General features: G+C 44.9%; 1 protein-coding gene across 4 annotated transcripts in view; it reads right to left on the reverse strand.

Annotated features, from left to right (window-relative positions):
- sirt5 (sirtuin 5) overlaps nt 1-5,061 on the reverse strand; it is a 29,093-nt gene extending 24,032 nt beyond the window's left edge. For 2 of the 4 annotated variants that reach the window (XM_068001722.1, XM_068001720.1), the window contains exons 1-2: nt 4,956-5,061; nt 4,192-4,321 (exon numbers count right to left, since the gene is read on the reverse strand). In XM_068001722.1, coding sequence (XP_067857823.1) covers nt 4,192-4,303 — 112 coding nt within the window. In that variant the 5' untranslated portion in view covers nt 4,304-4,321; nt 4,956-5,061. Of the gene's footprint in view, nt 1-4,191; nt 4,322-4,390; nt 4,470-4,903; nt 4,928-4,955 lie in introns of those variants that run through there. The other 2 variants (XM_068001721.1, XM_068001723.1) reach the window with 2 other exon arrangements.
- Between the last annotated feature and the right edge of the window lie 13,380 nt (nt 5,062-18,441).

Here is an 18,441-nt window from a genome sequence, read left to right on the forward strand (position 1 = left end):
ATTTGCACAGAGCAACACCAAACCTTAATATGAGTCAGAGTGCCACACAGAGGCAACTATAGCATCACTCTCCCTAGACTCAGCTAAGTAAAAGCATCCAATTAATTTACTCTTAAATGTCCTACAAAAGCCACTGTACTAGCTATCCATTACTCATTAACAAGCACATTTTCAAACACTAACAGAACATACAAAAATGGTCAGGAAAAGGCTTACTGGCCCATCCAGTCTGTCCCACACAGTTGTAATGGCTTATGCATCACAATAGGAACAGGAGTAGGCCATTCAGCGCCTCAAGCCAGCTCCGCCATTTGATAAGATCATGGCTGATCTGTGATCTAACTCCATATACCTGCCTTTGGCCCATATCCCTTAATACCTTTGGTTGTCAAAAAACTCTCAGATTTAAATTTAGCAATTGAGCTAGTATCAATTGCCATTTGCCGAAGAGAGTTCCAAATTTCTACCACCCTTTGTGTGTAGAAATGTTTTCTAATCTCACTCCTGAAAGGTCTGGCTCTAATTTTTTAGACTATGCCCCCTACTCCTAGAATCCCCAACCAGTGGAAATAGTTTCTCTCTATCCACCCTATCTGTTCCCCTTAATATCTTATAAACTTCGATCAGATCACCCCATAACCTTCGAAACGCCAGAGAATACAACCCAAATCTCCTCGTAACAACCCTTGAAGTCCGGGTATCATTCTAGTAAACCTACGCTGCACTCCCTCCAAGGCCAATATGTCCTTCCGAAGGTGCGGTGCCCAGAACTGCTCACAGTACTCCAGGTGCAGTCTAACCAGGGTTTTGTATAGCTGCAGCATAACTTCTGCCCCCTTGTACTCTAGATATAAAGGTCAACATTCCATTAGCCTTATTGATTATTTTCTGCACCTATTCATGACACTTCAATGATCTATGTACCTGAACCCTTAAGTCCCTTTGGACATCCACTGTTTTTAAACTTTTTACCATTCAGAAAGTACCCTGTTCTATCCTTTTTTGATCCAAAGTGGATGACCTCATTTGTCTGCACTGAATTCCATTTGTCACAGTTTTGCCCATTCATCTAATCTATCAATATCGCTTTGTAATTTTATGTTTTCATCTACACTGTTTACAACGCCACCAATCTTTGTGTCATCGGCAAACTTAGATATGAGACGGTCTATGCCTTCATCTAAGTCGTTAATAAATATTGTGAATAATTGAGGCCCCAAGACAGATCCCTGCGGGACTCCACTAGTCACATTCTGCCGATGTGAGTACCTACCCATTATCCCTACTCTCTGTCGCCTTTCGCTCAGCCAACTTCCTAACCAAGTCCGTACTTTTCCCTCGATTCCATGGGCTTCTATCTTAGCTAACAGTCTCTTATGTGGGACCTTATCAAATGCCTTCTGGAAATACATATAAATAACATCCATTGACATTCCCCTGTCCACTACTTTAGTCACCTCTTCAAAAAATTCAATCAGGTTTGTCAGGCATGACCTACCTTTCACAAATCCATGCTGGCTCTCTCTGATCACCTCAAGAATTTTCAGTTTATCAGTCACCCTATCCTTAATTATAGACTCCAGCATTTTCCCCACAACAGATGTTAGGCTAACTGGTCTATAATTCCCTGGTTTTCCTCTCTCTCCTTTCTTAAAAAGCAGAGTGACATGTGCAATTTTCCAATCTAGAGGGACAGTTCCTGAATCTAGAGAACTTTGAAAGATCATAGTTAGGGCATCTGCAATGTGCTCACCTACTTCCTTTCAAACCCTGGGATGGAAACCATCTGGTCCTGGGGATTTGTCACTCTTTAGTGCTATTATTTTCTTCATTACTGTTGTTTTACTTATGTTAATTTTATTGAGTCCCTGTCCCCGATTCAATATTAGTTTTCTTGGGATTTCTGGGAATGCTATCCTCTTTCTACTGTAAATACTGACACAAAGTAATTGTTCAACATGTCCACCATTTCCCCATTGTCAATGACAATATCCCCACTTTCAGTTTTTAAGGGGGCAACACTGCTCCTGACCACCATCTTTTTCCTAATATAATTATAAAAGTTCTTCGTATTGGTTTTGATATCCCTTGCAAGTTTCTTTTCATACTCTCTTTTCGTAGCTCTTACTAGCTGTTTTGTGACCCTTTGTATCTTTCCCATTCACCAGGATCTGTGCCATTTTTTGCCTTTTTGTATGCCCTTTCCTCATGTCTTATACTGTCCCTTACCTCTAGTTGTCCATGGCTTTTTTTTTGGCAAGTAGAGTTCTTGCCCCTCAGGGGTATAAACCGATTCTGTATCACGTTAAATGTTTCTTTAAACATTTCCCACTGATCACTCGTTTCACCCATTAACAGATTTGCCCAGTTTACTGTGGACAGTCTCGGTCTCATCCTATTGAAGTCGGCCTTACCCAAGTCTAGAATCTTAGCAGCTGATTCACTTGTTTCCCTTTCAAACACTACCTTGAACTCGATCATGTTATGATCGCTATTGGATAGATGTGCACGTAGTCAAGTTGTTAACTAAATCTGGTTCATTACTCATTACTAAATCTAGTATGGCTTGCCCCCTTGTTGCCTCTAGGACGTACTGCTGTAGAAAACTATCCCAGACACACTCAAGAAATTCACTACCTTTCTAACAGTTGCTATTCTGCTTTTCCCAATCTATGTGAAGGTTAAAGTCCCCCATTAAGACCACCAAGCCTTTGTTACACGCTTGTCTAATCTCTGCATTGAAACAATCTAGCACTTCAGAGCTGCTGCCAGGGGTCCTATACACAGCTTCCACTATATTCTTAGATCCTTTCCTATTTCTCAGTTCAATCCATAAGGTCTCTGTTGGCTGCTTACCCCTCATTATATCCTCCTTTATCATTGAAGTGATTTCATCTCTAAAACACTAAGGCTACTCCTCCCCCTCTTCCATTTTCCCTATCTCGCCTGTAGACCTAATAACCCGGTATATTTAGTTCCCAATCCTGAAGCAATGTCTCAGTAATAGCTATCATGTCATACCCTCCAATTTGAATTTATACCTGTAGTTCATTTAATTTATTCCTTATACTCCATTTATTTGTATATAGAACTCTTAGTTGGGCCACACACCCTAGCCTGACCTTCAGCTTTGATGCTGGGTTAATCGCTTTATACCTTCTAGTTTTCACTTTATCTGTAGTGCCTAAAGTACACTTTCTTTCTGCTGGTCTACGCTTTTCCCTTTCACTTGTTCTTGAACAACTATTTGTATTGTAAATTTCCCCTGGGTCCTCCCCTCAACTTTACTTCTCTTCTGACTCCCCACTCAGGTCCCCATCCCCCAACCACTCTAGTTTAAACCCTCCCCAACAGCAGTAGCAAACCCCCCTGCAAGGATATTAGTCCTGGATCTACACACACCCCACACATCCAGAGCCACATGATCTCTTGAGGGGGGCCAAAAAAAATAAAAACCCAGCCCAATTGGGGGGGGGGGGGGGGGGGGAGGAGGAGAAAATTCTTATCCAACCCCCTTAGGCAATCAAATCAGCCCTGATTTACATTAGAGGATCTCCACCCCAGCCAGAAACAGGTCCAACTCTCACTTGAAGGAATACAGTGAAGCAGTATTCATCATATGAGCTAGAAACCTATTCCACAGGGCCAATATTCTCCAGGAAATTTGCAGGGCTACAGGGAAAGGGCAGGGGAGTGGGACTAGGACCAGCTGGAGTGCTCTTGCATAGAGCCAGCATGGACTCAATGGGCCAAATGGCCTCCTTCCATGCTATAACCTACAATTCTAAGATTCTAAGAGAACTGCCTAACATCCAACCTAGTTCAGCCTTTACATAATTTGTAAGCATGACCCTTGTTCCTCCCTAACCTATTCAGTTAAAATACACATAATCTGGTCCCTTCATTCTTTTATAAACCTCAATCAAATCACCCCTAAGTATACACTGCCCCAAAGTATAAAGATCCTGTTCATCGAGTCTATCTGGGTAACTATGGTGTTTTAAACTGGGAATTAATCTTGTGGCCCTCCTCTGCACTCTTTCCAAAGCCTCAATACCCCCTTAACATACGAGGAGTTCAATTACATTAAATAATTCTTTGACTTTCAGTTAGAAGTTTCAAGGAGCCACTTCATGAGATGGCACTTTTTAAAAATTATTATTATACTTCCTTCCTCAACGCAATACCTACCTGAACTTGGGCGGCTCATTTCTGTCTGGGTCAGCTGCAGCTTGGATGGTCGTTTAAGGCAATTGGCCACCTGCGAAACAAGCTTCCTGGTGGTGAACTGAAGAAGAATCATTGCAATTACAGGCTGGTTCTGAAACGAGAAATGAAATGAAATACATATATCATCCTTAATATCAAATTTTTTTTTTTAAAAACTTACAAGTGGCTCAGTTGCCGGTCTGTTTCCTCAAATAAAAAGAGAGAGACACAAACAGGTATGATTTCACTCTGCCTCCACCCTCTCAGCCCAGTGCTGTAAATGGAGACAGTCACAAGTGGGGAGAGGAGGAGCTGAAAGTACAAGAGGGCAAGGGCAGAGCCCGAGCGGGGGGAGCAGTCACTCCGGGGCGGGGTGGTTTTAGTAAGAGGTGCCCGGTGTCGGGCTGTGTGTCTGACCGAGATGCCCGTCTTTAATGCTCCCCGCTGACATTATTATACGACAGCACTGACAGGAAGGGGCCGGGTCCCCGAGAAGACCCGCGGTCACTGCCGCCTAGGGTGGGGGGGAAGCCGCGATACAGCTCGAGGTCCCGCGGCCCACAACCGGGCTCCCCTCTGTCGACCATCTTCGGAAGCCGGGGAGGGAGAGGAGAGGAGAGGAGAAGGGGTGTGTGGTGAAGGCAGGTAGGTAGGTAGGTAGCTTCCTCCCTCGGGTGAAGTCACCGACACTCGCCTGTGTGTTAACGCGACCTCTCTTTTTCTCTCCCCCGGGCAGCCTGGCTCACCTGCGCCGCGAACTAAACAGCAAACGGCGGCCAAGTGCGCCTCCCCGCACGGAGCAGAAGCGGCTCGGCGCCGATTTAAAGAGGGGGCACAGCGCCCCCTGCAGCGCTGGCGGCCGCTCCTCCCGATGCAGCGTGGAGCGCCGCACGTCCCGTCCCACCCAGCCCCACCGCAAACACACTGTGCACACAACACACAATCAAAACTGCCAGAGGGCATCGACCGACTATAATAACTGGGTGGTGGTGGGTGTTGGGGGGGGGGGTAATACAAAGCTGATCCTAATCGGACTACGCTGCAAATCTAACCAAAATGCATCCCCGTCCTTCCTGCAGACCTATTATCAAGCCTGACTTAACGTTAGGAATGGCATTCAATTTGTAGTTTAAAAAATGTAACCATGTTTCCCACACTTTTGTCCTCTGAGACATTTCTAACCATGGCAAAAAAAAAATTCCAATCTAACATTAGGGATAGGCTACAGACCACCAGGTCATTATAAGGAGGAGGACCATTTTGTTCTATGAAGAGATAAGAAAGGTATATGAGAACAAGAAAGTAATATTAAAAGTAAAATACTGCGAATGCTGGAAATCTGAAATAAAAACAGAAAATGCTGGAGAAGCTCAGCAAGTCAGGGAGCATCTGTGGAGAAAGAAACAGTTAACGTTTCAAGTCAAAGACCTTTCGTCAGAACTGGAAGATGTTAAAAGAGTTAACGTTTTTGAAGGGTCAGGTGTTGCATCTCCTGCGCTCGCACAAGAAGGTGCTGTGGGGAGGGGAGCAGGTATTGGGGGTGCCCCTTCACCTCCCTTCCCACCGTCCAGGGCCCCAAACACTCCTTCCAGGTGAAACAGTTGTTTACTTGTACTTTTTTCAATTTAGTATACTGTGTCCGCTGCACACAATGCGGTCTCCTCTACATTGGGGAGACCAAACGCAGACTGGGCGATCGCTTTGCTGAATACCTCCGCTCTGTCCACAAGCGTGACCCTGACCTGCCAATCGATTGCCATTTTAATTCCCCTTCCCACTCCTACTCTGACCTCTCTGTCCTCGGCCTCTTACATTGATTCAATGAAGCTCAACGTAAGCTCGAGGAACAGCACCTCATCTTTCGTTTAGTTACTTTACAATCTTCCGGACTCAACATTGATTTCAATAGCTTCAAATCATAACCACTGCTCCCATTTTTTCAGTCAGCTAGTGCTGGTAATGATTCTGCTGTTGCCATTTACAGCTACTCCTGATCAATCTTTTGTTTCTTAACCTGTCCCATTACCACCTTCCTTGCCTTGCACTATCATCCTTTTTGTCATTTAATCACTCGTGCCCTCTACCCTATCACAGACCTTCCCTTTTGTTCTTTCCTCCCCTCCCTCCCTCCCCCCCCCTTTATCTGGCTCTGTACTTGCTCAAAAACTTTAACTCTTTTAACATCTTCCAAGAAAGTAATTTTAATGGGAGATTTCAATCAACCTAATATAAAATAGAAAAACCCAAGTGGTGTAGAGTCACTGATAAATGTAATACTTGATCTGGAATGCACTACCTTAAAAGGCAGAGGAAGCAGATTCAATAGTAATGTTCAAAACGGAGTTGGATATATACTTGAAAAGAAAAAAAATTGCACTGCTATGGGGAAAGACTGGGACTAATTGGATAGCTTTTTCAAAGAGCGGACAGAGGCACGATGGATTGAATGGCCTCCTTCTGTGCTGCAAGGTTCTATGATTCTATGATTGCTTCATGATCTAGTGCATTAAGGAACCCACAAGAGGGAGTGCTCATCTTGACCAACTGTGGCCTCCCCAATAATCCATACAATTTTAGATGAATAAAGAGATAAGGGCAAAATTGAAACTAAAGAAAAAGGCATACACTAAGTACATAGACAACAAAGGAGAGGATGACAAAAGGGAATATGAATACAAAAAGGCCAGGAAAGAAGTCAAAAGAACAAGAAGACAGAGGAACCACGAAATTAAATTATCAAGGAATATAAATAACAAAAGAAAAATTAGAAATGAATAGGGCCACTAAGGGATGCACAAGATAAACTCACAGGCAATGACAGCAAGATGGCAGAAATATTGAATAATTACTTTGCCTCACCATTTACCAGGGAGTCTAACAGGGTGGACATGACATTAGAAGAGATCAAAAAAGATATCAAGACATTTAAGATAGAAAGGGGAGAGATAATTGATAAATTAGTCAAACATAGGTTAAAATCCCAGGTCCGGATAGATTGCATCCGCACATTCTAAAAGAAGCAAGGGAACAGATAACAGAGGCACTATTAAATATTTATAAAAATTCATTAGAAAAGGGAATAGCGCCAGAGCACTGGCGGATAGTTAATGTTATTCTTATATTTAAAAAGAGATAGGGAACTATAGATCAGTTAGCTTAATGTCGGTGGTAGGAAATATAATGGAATCTTTACTCAAAGATGTAATAGAAAAACATCTAGATTCCAAAAGGGAAGGTCATGCTTGACCAACCTTATTGAATTCTTTGAAGGAGTAATAGAAAGAGTAGATAGCAGTAATGTAGTAGATGTAATATATTTGGATTTTCAAAAGGCCTTCAATAGAAGATGCACGACTAAGGTCAGAGCATGTGGAGTCAGGGGACAAGTAGCAGAATGGATAGCAAACTGGCTACAAAGCAGAAAAAAAAGCGTAGGGATTAAAGGTATTTACTCAGACTGGTGGAAGGTGGGAAGTGGTGTTCCACAGGGATCGGTGCTGGGATCACTGTTCACCATTTACATAAATGATTTGGACTCGGGAATTGGAAGTACAATTTCAAAATTTGCGGCTGACCCCAAATTGGGGGGTATAGTTAATATTGAGGAAGACTGCGACAAAATACAAGAAGACATTAATAAACTTGCAGAATGGGCGTGTAATTGGCAAATGAATTGGCAAATGACCACATGGAGTAGTTGAGGTGAATAGCGTAGTTGCATTTAAGGGGAAGGTAGATAAGTACATGAGATAGAAAGGAATAGAAGGATATGCTGATCGGTTTAGATGAAGGGGGTGGGAGGAGGCTTGTGTGGAGCATAAACACCGGCATGGACCAGTTGGGCCGAATGGCCTGTTTCTGTGCTGTAAATTCTATGTAAATATATAATTAGGATGCTTCAATTGATAGTTAAATGCCCTTGAGATTTAATTATTAGACTTTCACAGTGACTGGATACTTTCAGTGAAAGGACAATAGTCACCCCAATCTCTTTGATTTTCCAATTTTGCAGAATCATAAAAATTACAGCACATCAAGCCTTTGCTAATGCTATCTTCTTAACTGGAGCTAACTAATCTAATCCCATTTCCATGCCCTTTCCTTGTATACTTTCACATTCAGTCTTTTTGAGTATATATCTAATTACTTTATAAATGATGTTACAGTTTCTGCCCCAGTGACCGCTTGTGGTAATTTTGTGAATAGACATCTCTTCAGCGAATACATGTTTCACATCCAAAACTTTGCTGCCATATCGTAATTTGCACTAAATCCTGTTCACCCATCATCCCTGTGCTCACTGACCTACGATAGCTTCTGGTCCCTGAATGCCTCCATTTTAAAATTTTCACCCTTGTGTTCAAATCCCTCCGTGGCTTCACTCCCTCCCTATCTCTGTACCATCCTCCAGCCCTACAATCCTCTGAGATCTCGGCGTTCCTCCAATTCCGGCCTCTTGCGCATCCCCGATTTTCATCGCTCCACCAATGGCGGTCATGCCTTCAGCTGCCTAGGCCCTAAACTCTGGAATTCCCTCCCTAAACCTCTCCACCACTCTCTCCTCCTTTCAGACACTCCTTAAAACCTACCTCTTTGACCAAGTTTTTGGTCACCTGTCCTAATGTCTCCTTCTTTGGCTTGGTATCAATTTTTTTTGTCTGGTTACACTCCTGTGAAGCACCTTTGGACGTTTTACTATGTTAAAGGCGCTACATAAATACAAGTTGTTGTTGTTTCATATTTCCTGTTTCAATATGGAAAATCTTGCACATTAGATATTCATATACGTCTGAATGATGCTAGTCTCCTTTTTCTGATCACCTAACCACTTACTGTATTGTCACCTGCACATTTTAAGATATTATTACAAGAAGTGTCCTCCTCTATATTATTTATGAATAGTGTGAATGTGTTGAGTATCCGATCAGCCCCCTGCAGAGCTCTACTAGTTGTTGCCCCAAACCAGAGCTTCTCGCATTCATCACCACCTTCGGCTTTCAATTTATAAACCAGTTTTCAATTCAATTAACTAATTTGCTCCATAATCCTGTAAGCCTTCTTTATAACATGAACGATGTTCAGGAAGCTGTGAATAATATCAGAGCTATGCTTCCCACTGATGAAGTTTGCCTGGTTCAGGAAACCTTTCCTGCATTGTCCTCTGTGAGGTATTGTTACAATACACTGAATATGATAGGCTGCCACCTATGGTGATCAAATACCATTTCTCCAAATTGCCTAAGATTTCCATGAATTGTTTCAAAACATGTTGTCTTAAACACCAGGAGGTGCATCTAACTAAAGTAACTAAGGTGTTTCTCAAAGAAATGACCTTAAAATCCACATGCAGTATTAGGTCATAATTTAATTAAGACTCATTGATCCTTGCCAGACATTCAGAAATGCTGCATGTGACTTTTATGTTTGCTTTGGTCATTGATACTCGGCCTCAATTTTAACTCCCCCCCAACCTGGATTCAGCTAGGTGGTGGGGGTGGGGGCAGTTAAAACAGAGCGGAGGACTTATCCCCTCCTTTCCCCGACTCCAATTTTAAATTGCACGTGGCAACAACACCTGTCTCAAGCCGGTGGGGTCCTCTTTAAATATGCAGGTCATTGGGGCCCAATCTGCCATTTTAACCTGAGGCCTGAGCAGGGGGCATTAGTGGCTTCCCTGCCAGGCCAAACCTGCCAGGAACAACAGCCAGGACTTGAACCGGTCCAGCAGAAGTGCTACTCCGGACCCCACAAGGAAACCTTGGGCCACCCCTGTCCTGGGCTCCCCCTCCTCCCCCCCGGACGGAGGGGCTGGAGCCCTCCGATAGACATGCCTTGTACTGAGGGCCGTTCCCGTGGGTCTCTGGCTGTGGCCTACGGCTGACTGAATTCCCGTTTCCGCCCTCCGGCCAAGCAGTGGTACCTGCTGGGTTCGGACAGGAGTCCAATCTTGTACATGTAAATGAGGCCCGGGAGCTAACATTTCTCTGGGCCTCAGCATGTGAGCTTGTCATTTGTCCTGGCCCCCCACCCCATGTAGCAATCCTGCCCTGAGTTCAAATTGAGGCCCATGTATCTCAGATAATTTAGAGGGAGGAGAGTATGGATCAAAACAGGGAATTCTTCAAGCCAAGTACGAATTGCTTGTCACTGACTGAATACTAATGTATGCAGTATTTTTTACCTATCTGTGGCGCAGTCATTGACATTTACCACATCTATCTATACACAATTGAAAAAAGTGAGTGGCCACATTCTATTGGAACTGTCAGAAGATGGTGCTGTTAGAGTCACGTTATGTGACCTATTACGAGGCTCAGCTAAAGTTATGTGACCCAATGGAATCTTGTGATCTGACTGAATTGCTATATTTAATTTAGCTCAGCGTTGTTCTCTTGTTACTTTAGTGCTGCCGATTGTAGAGCAATATTTTCAGCCCAGCACCTATAGATCTTCCTTTCTTACCAGCGCACTGAAATACAACAATTGGACCGCAAAAGCGATCCAATCACCCTGCACAAGCACCAAGGCGTACACATTTTCATACAACAAAATGGAAAGCAGCGAGAGTGACAGAAAGTTTTAGGCGACTCAAAATGCGAGTGGCTGGAAAACAACAGTGGCGCATCAAATCCTGGAAAAGATTAAAAGTCAGCAACATAAAGTACGCAATGAGATATACCCACGAGCTGTCGACATTTTGGCAATAGAGAATTTTAAGTGATCCACCCAATAACTAGTAGCAGTGGTGAATCTCACCGCAGGAAGTGCAGAGCAGCAACATAAGGACTTTGAAAGTCAGCATCATAATGTACACGGTGACACACAACAATGAGCCATCACTATGATCGACGAAAGTGAATCTCAGAACCCCTCCTCCCATACTGAGCAGACAAACAGGCCCTCTTTCCCCTCCGAGCACCCAACCTGGCCCTGTTGCCCCCACCCCCATTAAACAGTGGGAGTATGCTACAATTACGAGAAGTATTTTTTTTCCTCGTTCATGGGATATGAGCATCGCTGGCGAGGCCAGCATTTGTTGCCCATCCATAATTGCCCTTGAGAAGGTGGTGGTGAACCGCCTTCTTGAACCGCTGCAGTCTGTGTGGTGAAGGTTCTCCCACAGTGCTGTTAGGTTGGGAGTTCCAGGATTTTGACCCAGCGACAATGAAGGAACGGCGATATATTTCTAAGTCGGGATGGTGTGTGACTTGGAGGGGAACGTGCAGGTAGTGTTGCCCTTGTCCTTCTAGGTGGTAGAGGTCGCGGGTTTGGGAGGTGCTGTTGAAGAAGCCTTGGCAAGTTGCTGCAGTGCATCCTGTGGATGGTACACACTGCAGCCACAGTGTGCCGGTGGTGAAGGGAGTAAACGTTTAGGGTGGTGGAAGGGGTGCCAATCAAGCGGGCTGCTTTATCCTGGATGGTGTTGAGCTTCTTGAGCGTCATTGGAGCTGCACTCATCCAGGCAAGTGGAGAGTATTCCATCACACTCCTGACTTGTGCTTTATAGATGGTGGAAATGCTTTGGGAAGTCAGGAGGTGAGTTACTCGCCGCAGAATACCCAGCCTTTGACCTGCTCTTGTAGCCACAGTATTTATGTGGCTGGTCCAGTTGAGTTTCTGGTCAATGGTGACTCCCAGGATGTTGATGGTGGGGGATTCAGCGATGGTAATGCCGTTGAATGTCAAGGGGAGGTGGTTAGACTCTCTCTTTTTGGAGATGGTCATTGCCTGGCACTAGTCTGGCGCGAATGTTACTTGCCACTTATGAGCCCAAGCCTGGATGTTGTCCAGATCTTGCTGCATGTGGGCACGTACTGCTTCATTATCTGAGGGGTTGCGAATGGAACTGAACACTGTACAATCATCAGCGAACATCCCCATTTCTGACCTTATGATGGAGGGAAGGTCATTGATGAAGCAGCTGAAGATGGTTGGGCCTTGGACACTGCCCTGAGGAACTCCTGTAGCAATGTCCTGGGGCTGAGATGATTGGCCTCCAATAACCACTACCATCTTCCTTTGTGCTAGGTATGACTCCAGCCACTGGAGAGCTTTCCCCCTGATTCCCATTGACTTCAATTTTACTAGGGCTCCTTGGTGCCACACTCGATCAAATGCTACCTTGATGTCAAGGACAGTCACTCTCACCTCACCTCTGGAATTCAGCTCTTTTGTCCATGTTTGGACCAAGGCTGTAATGAGGTCTGGAGCAGAGTGGTCCTGGCGGAACCCAAACTGAGCATCGGTGAGCAGGTTATTGGTGAGTAAGTGCCGCTTGATAGCACTGTCGACGACCCCTTCCATCACTTTGCTGATGACTGAGTGTAAGCTGATGGGGTGGTAATTGGCCGGATTGGATTTGTCCTGCTTTTTGTGGACAGGACATACCTGGGCAATTTTCCACATTGTCGGGTAGATGCCAGTGGCGTAGCTGTACTGGAACAGCTTGGCAAGAGGCACGGCTAGTTTTGGAGCACAAGACTTCAGCACTACAGCTGGGATGCTGTCGGGGCCCATGTCCTTTGCCGTATCCAGTGCACTCAGCCATTTTTTGATATCATGTGGAGTGAATCGAATTGGCTGAAGACTGGCTTCTGTGATGGTGGGGATATCTGGAGGAGGCCGAGATGGATTATCCACTCGGCACTTCTGGCTGAAGATGGTTGCAAACACTTCAGCCTTGTCTTTTGTACTCACGTGCTGGACTCTGCCATCATTGAGGATGGGGATGTTTACAGAGCCTCCTCCTCCCGTTAGTTGTTTAATTGTCCACCACCATTCACGACTGGATGTGGCAGGACTGTAGAGCTTTGATCTGATCCGTTGGTTGTGGAATCACTTAGCTCTGTCTATAGCATGTTGCTTCTGCTGTTTAGCATGCATGTAGTCCTGAGTTGTAGCTTCACCAGGTTGGCACCTCATTTTTAGGTACGCCTGATGCTGCTCCTGGCATGCCCTTCTACACTTCTCATTGAACCAGGGTTGATCCCCTGGCTTGTTGGTAATGGTAGAGTGAGGAATATGCCGGGCCATGAGGTTACAGATTGTGCTGGAATACAATTCTGCTGCTGCTGATGGCCCACAGCGCCTCATGTATGCCCCGTTTTGAGCTGCTAGATCTGTTCTGAATCTATCCCATTTAGCACGGTGATAGTGCCACACAACACGTTGGATGGTGTCCTCAGTGCAAAGACGGGACTTCATCTCCACGAGGACTGTGCGGGGTCACTCCTACCAATACTGTCATGCACAGATGCATCTGCGACAGTTAGATTAGTGAGGACAAGTTCAAGTAGGTTTCTCCCTCGTGTTGGTTCGGTCACCACCTGCCGCAGGCCCAGTCTGGCAGCTATGTCCTTCAGGACTCGGCCAGCTCGGTCAGTAGTGTTGCTACCGAGCCACTCTTGGTGATGGACATTGAAGTCCCCCGCCCAGAGTACATTCTGTGCACTTGCTACCCTCAGTGCTTCCTCCAAGTGGTGCTCAACATGGAGGAGGACTGATTCATCAGCTGAGGGAGGACGGTAGGACGGTAGGTGGTAATCAGTGGGAGGTTTCCTTGAGATGCCATGTCTGTGGGACAGCTCTCCCAATTTTGGCACGTCCCCAGATGTTCTTGAGGAGGACTTTGCAGGGTCGACTGGGCTTGGTTTGCCTTTGTCATGTCCGGTGCCTAGTGGTCCGATGCCGGGTGGTCCGTCCGGTTTTATTCTTATTATGACTTTTTTTAGTGAGATTTTACAACTGAGTGGCTTGCTAGGCCATTTCAGAGGGCAATTAAGAATCAACCACATTGCTGTGGGTCTGGAGTCACATGGAGTCCAGACCGAGTACGGACGGCAGGTTTCCTTCCCTAAAGGGCATTAGTGAACCAGTTGGGTTTTTACGAACGGTAGTTTCACGGCCACCATTACTGATACCAGTACTGATATCCTATCCCCACCAATATATTTACACTATTACTAAATTTCCTAAGGCTCTTTCATGTGCATTGAAATCAGGAACCCAAGGGGCTATTCTACACAAATAGCGATATTACTCCCTTTCAAATAGCAGCAATGAAATTCTGAACATAACTGCACATTTCTCCAGCTCGACTCAAGATTTTGTCATTTTAAGACATTCAGTATTGCCAATTCTTCAAACAAACAGACCAAATGATGGGCTGGTTTCCGCAGGGACCATTATTATACTCTGAAAATGTGGCTCATGACTCTGCACCACAAACTAACACCACAGTGTGCACCGGAAACTGGAGGCCCAAGGCTCAACCAATATTGGGCCTTGGGCCTCCAGCTTCCAGCGCACACTGTCTGGCTACTTCTCCAGCAGCGCCCTTCGGTAAGTCCTGGGGTGGGGGAAGAATGGAAGAGAGAGGCAATCGCGGGCCAGCAGCAGCCCTCAGGGGTGGTGGGGATCTGACAGGATCCTTGCGGTATGTTGAAGGTACGTTAAATTTCAAAAACTTATCGTTTTGTCTGTGGCCACTGGTTAGACGTAGCAAGCACTTGACAACCTGAATGGATCATGCCTGGCACAGCACTGAAGAATTTTGCTGAGGGGGTCCTTAAACAAATATTAGGCCCCTCGCTAACATATGAAAAGGGCCTAACGCCTGTTTCAGGCAGCCTCCAGGGATGCCTGCAAAGCTGGCTTTACCAATGTGGCGGTGTCCACAACGCGGGTGCAGATTGAGCGTGGGACATTGAGCCCCAAAATTGGCCCTTTTTGTTCCCATTATCCACCCAGAGAACAGGCACAATGAGGACCAATTTCTCCCTCTTCAATTGCCTGATGAAAATCAAAAATCAAAGTGGTAGACTTACCGCTGGTTCTCTTCCCTACTTCCAGATTCTCACTGCTGATTTAATAGACAGCCGAGGCACCTGCCAGACTCACACAGGAGCCCCATGAGTAGGCTTAAATCAGGATTCTATTACGTAGGGGACGGCAATGCAAGTTTGACTTCTTGATTTGCTAACATGCAATCAGATTCACAAAAAAAGGAGAATGTTCAAAGTAAAATAGTTGCAACATGTTTACGGCCTACTAGGCAGAACATCCGCTGTGGACTCTCCGGACAGTAGAACTTGTCGGTAAAGAAATGGAGGCCCTCCAAAGTTTGGTTTAAAAAAACAATTTTTGTGGTGAAATCGAACTCCACCCCCAGGACTTTCCTTGCTGCCGCTTGGGTGGTCTCTTGGCCACCTGATTTTGCGCTGGTGAGAACCTGGCCAGCTGCATCAGGATGCTGATTTGGGGCAGGCAGCTTGCTGGTTCTATTTAAAAGAAGACTGGTCCTCAAAATGGTCTGGGCCTCCTACTGCATCTCCCAGGTGGTCAGCCTGCACGTTCCACTGGTGATCTACCCAAATAATAAAATACCTCCTATAGTTTTTATTATATATATGTATATTAAGTTAGTAACAACCACACACATGTGTACAAACATATGTAGTGAAAGTGTGGTTTGTACACAAAAATTGTTATGTGTAATGAACCTGATCTTTTGTATTTACATGGCCTATTCTATAAAATCCACATATTCTTATGTGTCACCACATGGCACTGGTAGACCTGGAGCACGTATACACAATTCAGCATTGAGAGACTGGGACTATAATTGATAGATGACATAGTGCCACTAAATGTTATCTCTTTCCCAGGGACAGTAAAGAATTATACTGTTCCAGTAGAAAGCAGAAACTTGGATTTAACAACATAATAGTTATGATACTGAATAGCAAACGCACATCCTGCCTAAGGGGTACCAAAACATGGTGGGAGGAGGCTCGTGTGGAGAATAAACACCGACATCGACCTGTTTGGTTGAATGGCCTGATTGTGTGCTGTAAATTCTACGTAATTCTATGTAATGGACAAATTTGCAGAGCAGCCAGATGGTTATTTCCGTGGCTGAGACTAGTTTGTATACATTGTAAAAGTCTGGTAATTCTTTGCACTGCAAAGATTGCAAGCTGTCAGCACAAAACCAAAACTCACAAGTTGAATCGATTCCACCCCTTATGTCAGCAAAACCATAAAGCAGTGCAGATTGTATTTCAGCACCTAGGGCACTAAACCAACATTGAGAGCAAACTGTAAACTTACCTTTGTGTAGCTTATGTTAACTGCATAGTTTACTGCAATGTGCACTGTATCAGTTGCAGAAACTTGTATAGTGGACTGAATTCCTAACAAGTTGTAAACCAATACATAATGTGAGAACATTAAAGAGCTTTGCAAATCTTACAAGGCTGCCTCCACAACCACTTGCACATTACCTGAGCCATTGTTCAACGTGGTGATCAATTTATGTATGCTTTACTGCACTGACAATTGCTTTGTTTACTTTCACATCCCACTGATGCATCAGGAATCTTTCCTGAAGGTAGTGTCAAGGCAATCAGTTGTTGCCTGTATCTGCAGTCTCCACCTCCTGATTCAGAAATGGGGACCAGCAAATGGACAACTTATATTTATATAATATTCTTCTTGCAAACAAATGTCTCAGAGCACTTTACAAATGGGAGTGGCGGTCACTGAACAAGAAGTGAAGGAATTTAGGAGAGTGAGTAATGATCATCTTGAACAAGAGAAAAAATAGCCATCTTCCCTTGACCTTCAATGGTACCACCACCGCCCAATCACCCACCATTAACATCCTGGGGGTCACCATTGACCAGAAGCTTAACTGGACCAGCCACATCAACACTGTGGCTACAAGAGCAGGCCAGAGGCTGGGTACTCCTCAACAAGTGGTTCACCTCCTGACCCCTCAAATCCTATCTACCACCTACAAGGCTTAAGTCAGGAGTATAAGTAATACTCACCAATCACTTGGATGGGTGCAGCTGCAACACTCAAGAGGCTTGACACTACCGTTCACTTGATTGGAGCCTCTACCAGTGGACTCAATATCCGTCCCCACAACACTGCTGCATTGCGGCCACAGTATGTATGCAGCAATTCACCAGTGTTAGTTCAACAGCACTTCCCTTCCCTACGATTTCTACCATTGAGAAGGACAAGAACAGCAATGTTTCAACATTCACATCCAACTTTCCCCCCAAGTCACACAATGTCCTGACTTGGACACATAGCACCATTCCTTCATCGTTACTGGGTCAATATCCTGAAATTCTCCAACACCATTGTGGAAGCATGATCACCACATGGACTGCAGCGATTCAAGGAGGAGGCTCACCCCACCTAGGAATGGCAATAAATGCAGTCTTGCCCACAGCCTGAGAACAAATAAAACTCACTGGAAACATGTAAATAAGAGTTTAAAAATGAAATATGAACTTATTTTAATATTTATGATAATAAATAATAATAAAATAAAATACATAATAAAATAAAATGCCCCTGATTTTAGTCATTTGTTTTTGAGTTTTAGGGCCTATGTTCCTGATTTTCAGATTTGCAAGTTCAGAGGTGACTGTTAATGCTGGAAGATGGAGAACGCTCCCATTTCAAGCACCTAGGGGGGTAATTTTAACCCCGGAGAATGGGTGAGCTGGGGGCAGGTGGGTAGTCAAAATTGTAGATTTTAGCAACCCGGCTCCAATGTGCCCACTTCCGGGTTTAAACCAGGTGCACTTGCATTTGAAACCCAGAAGTCCCATTCCCACTTAATGCCGGTGGGCGCCTTGTTAAAGGGGCAATTTACCTCACTGAAATAGTTGAGGTACTTAATTTTTTGTGGATTCTATATGTGAAACTAATTTAACCTCACCTCTACGGGTTTCCCATGGATTCTCAATCTCGCCAGTGGAACGAAAGCGAGATTCATGCAGAAGTTGACTTGGCCCTTTAAACTTGTGATTGACACATCTGAATAAGAGCTCAAGCATTGCATCTGGTCTCTCAGTTCTCTCAGGCAAACGTTTGTCTGAGAGTTCTTCAAGTGCTGAGACTGAGAGTTTGCTGTTGAGGCAGCTTTAGGAAGACTTTGGAGCCTCTCAAACCGACAAGATCAGGATGGGGGACACAATGGGTGTATTCCAGAGGACAACTGAGGAGGAGGAAAATGAACATCCACATCAGCCATATCATGCTGTGTTGGGATCTGCAGGAACACAAGTTAGAGGTGCACAACAAGGACCTGGAGAACAGCAGAGAGGGGACCAACAGAGGGGCCGACGTCACAGGAGGCACTACCCACGTGAGAGGGTGTACAGGCAGAGGCTGAGCTTCCTCAACCTCTGAGGAGCAGTGCCTGTGCAG

Source organism: Heptranchias perlo, chromosome 2 (genome assembly GCF_035084215.1).
Source record: "Heptranchias perlo isolate sHepPer1 chromosome 2, sHepPer1.hap1, whole genome shotgun sequence".
Classification (NCBI taxonomy): Eukaryota; Metazoa; Chordata; class Chondrichthyes; order Hexanchiformes; family Hexanchidae; genus Heptranchias; species Heptranchias perlo.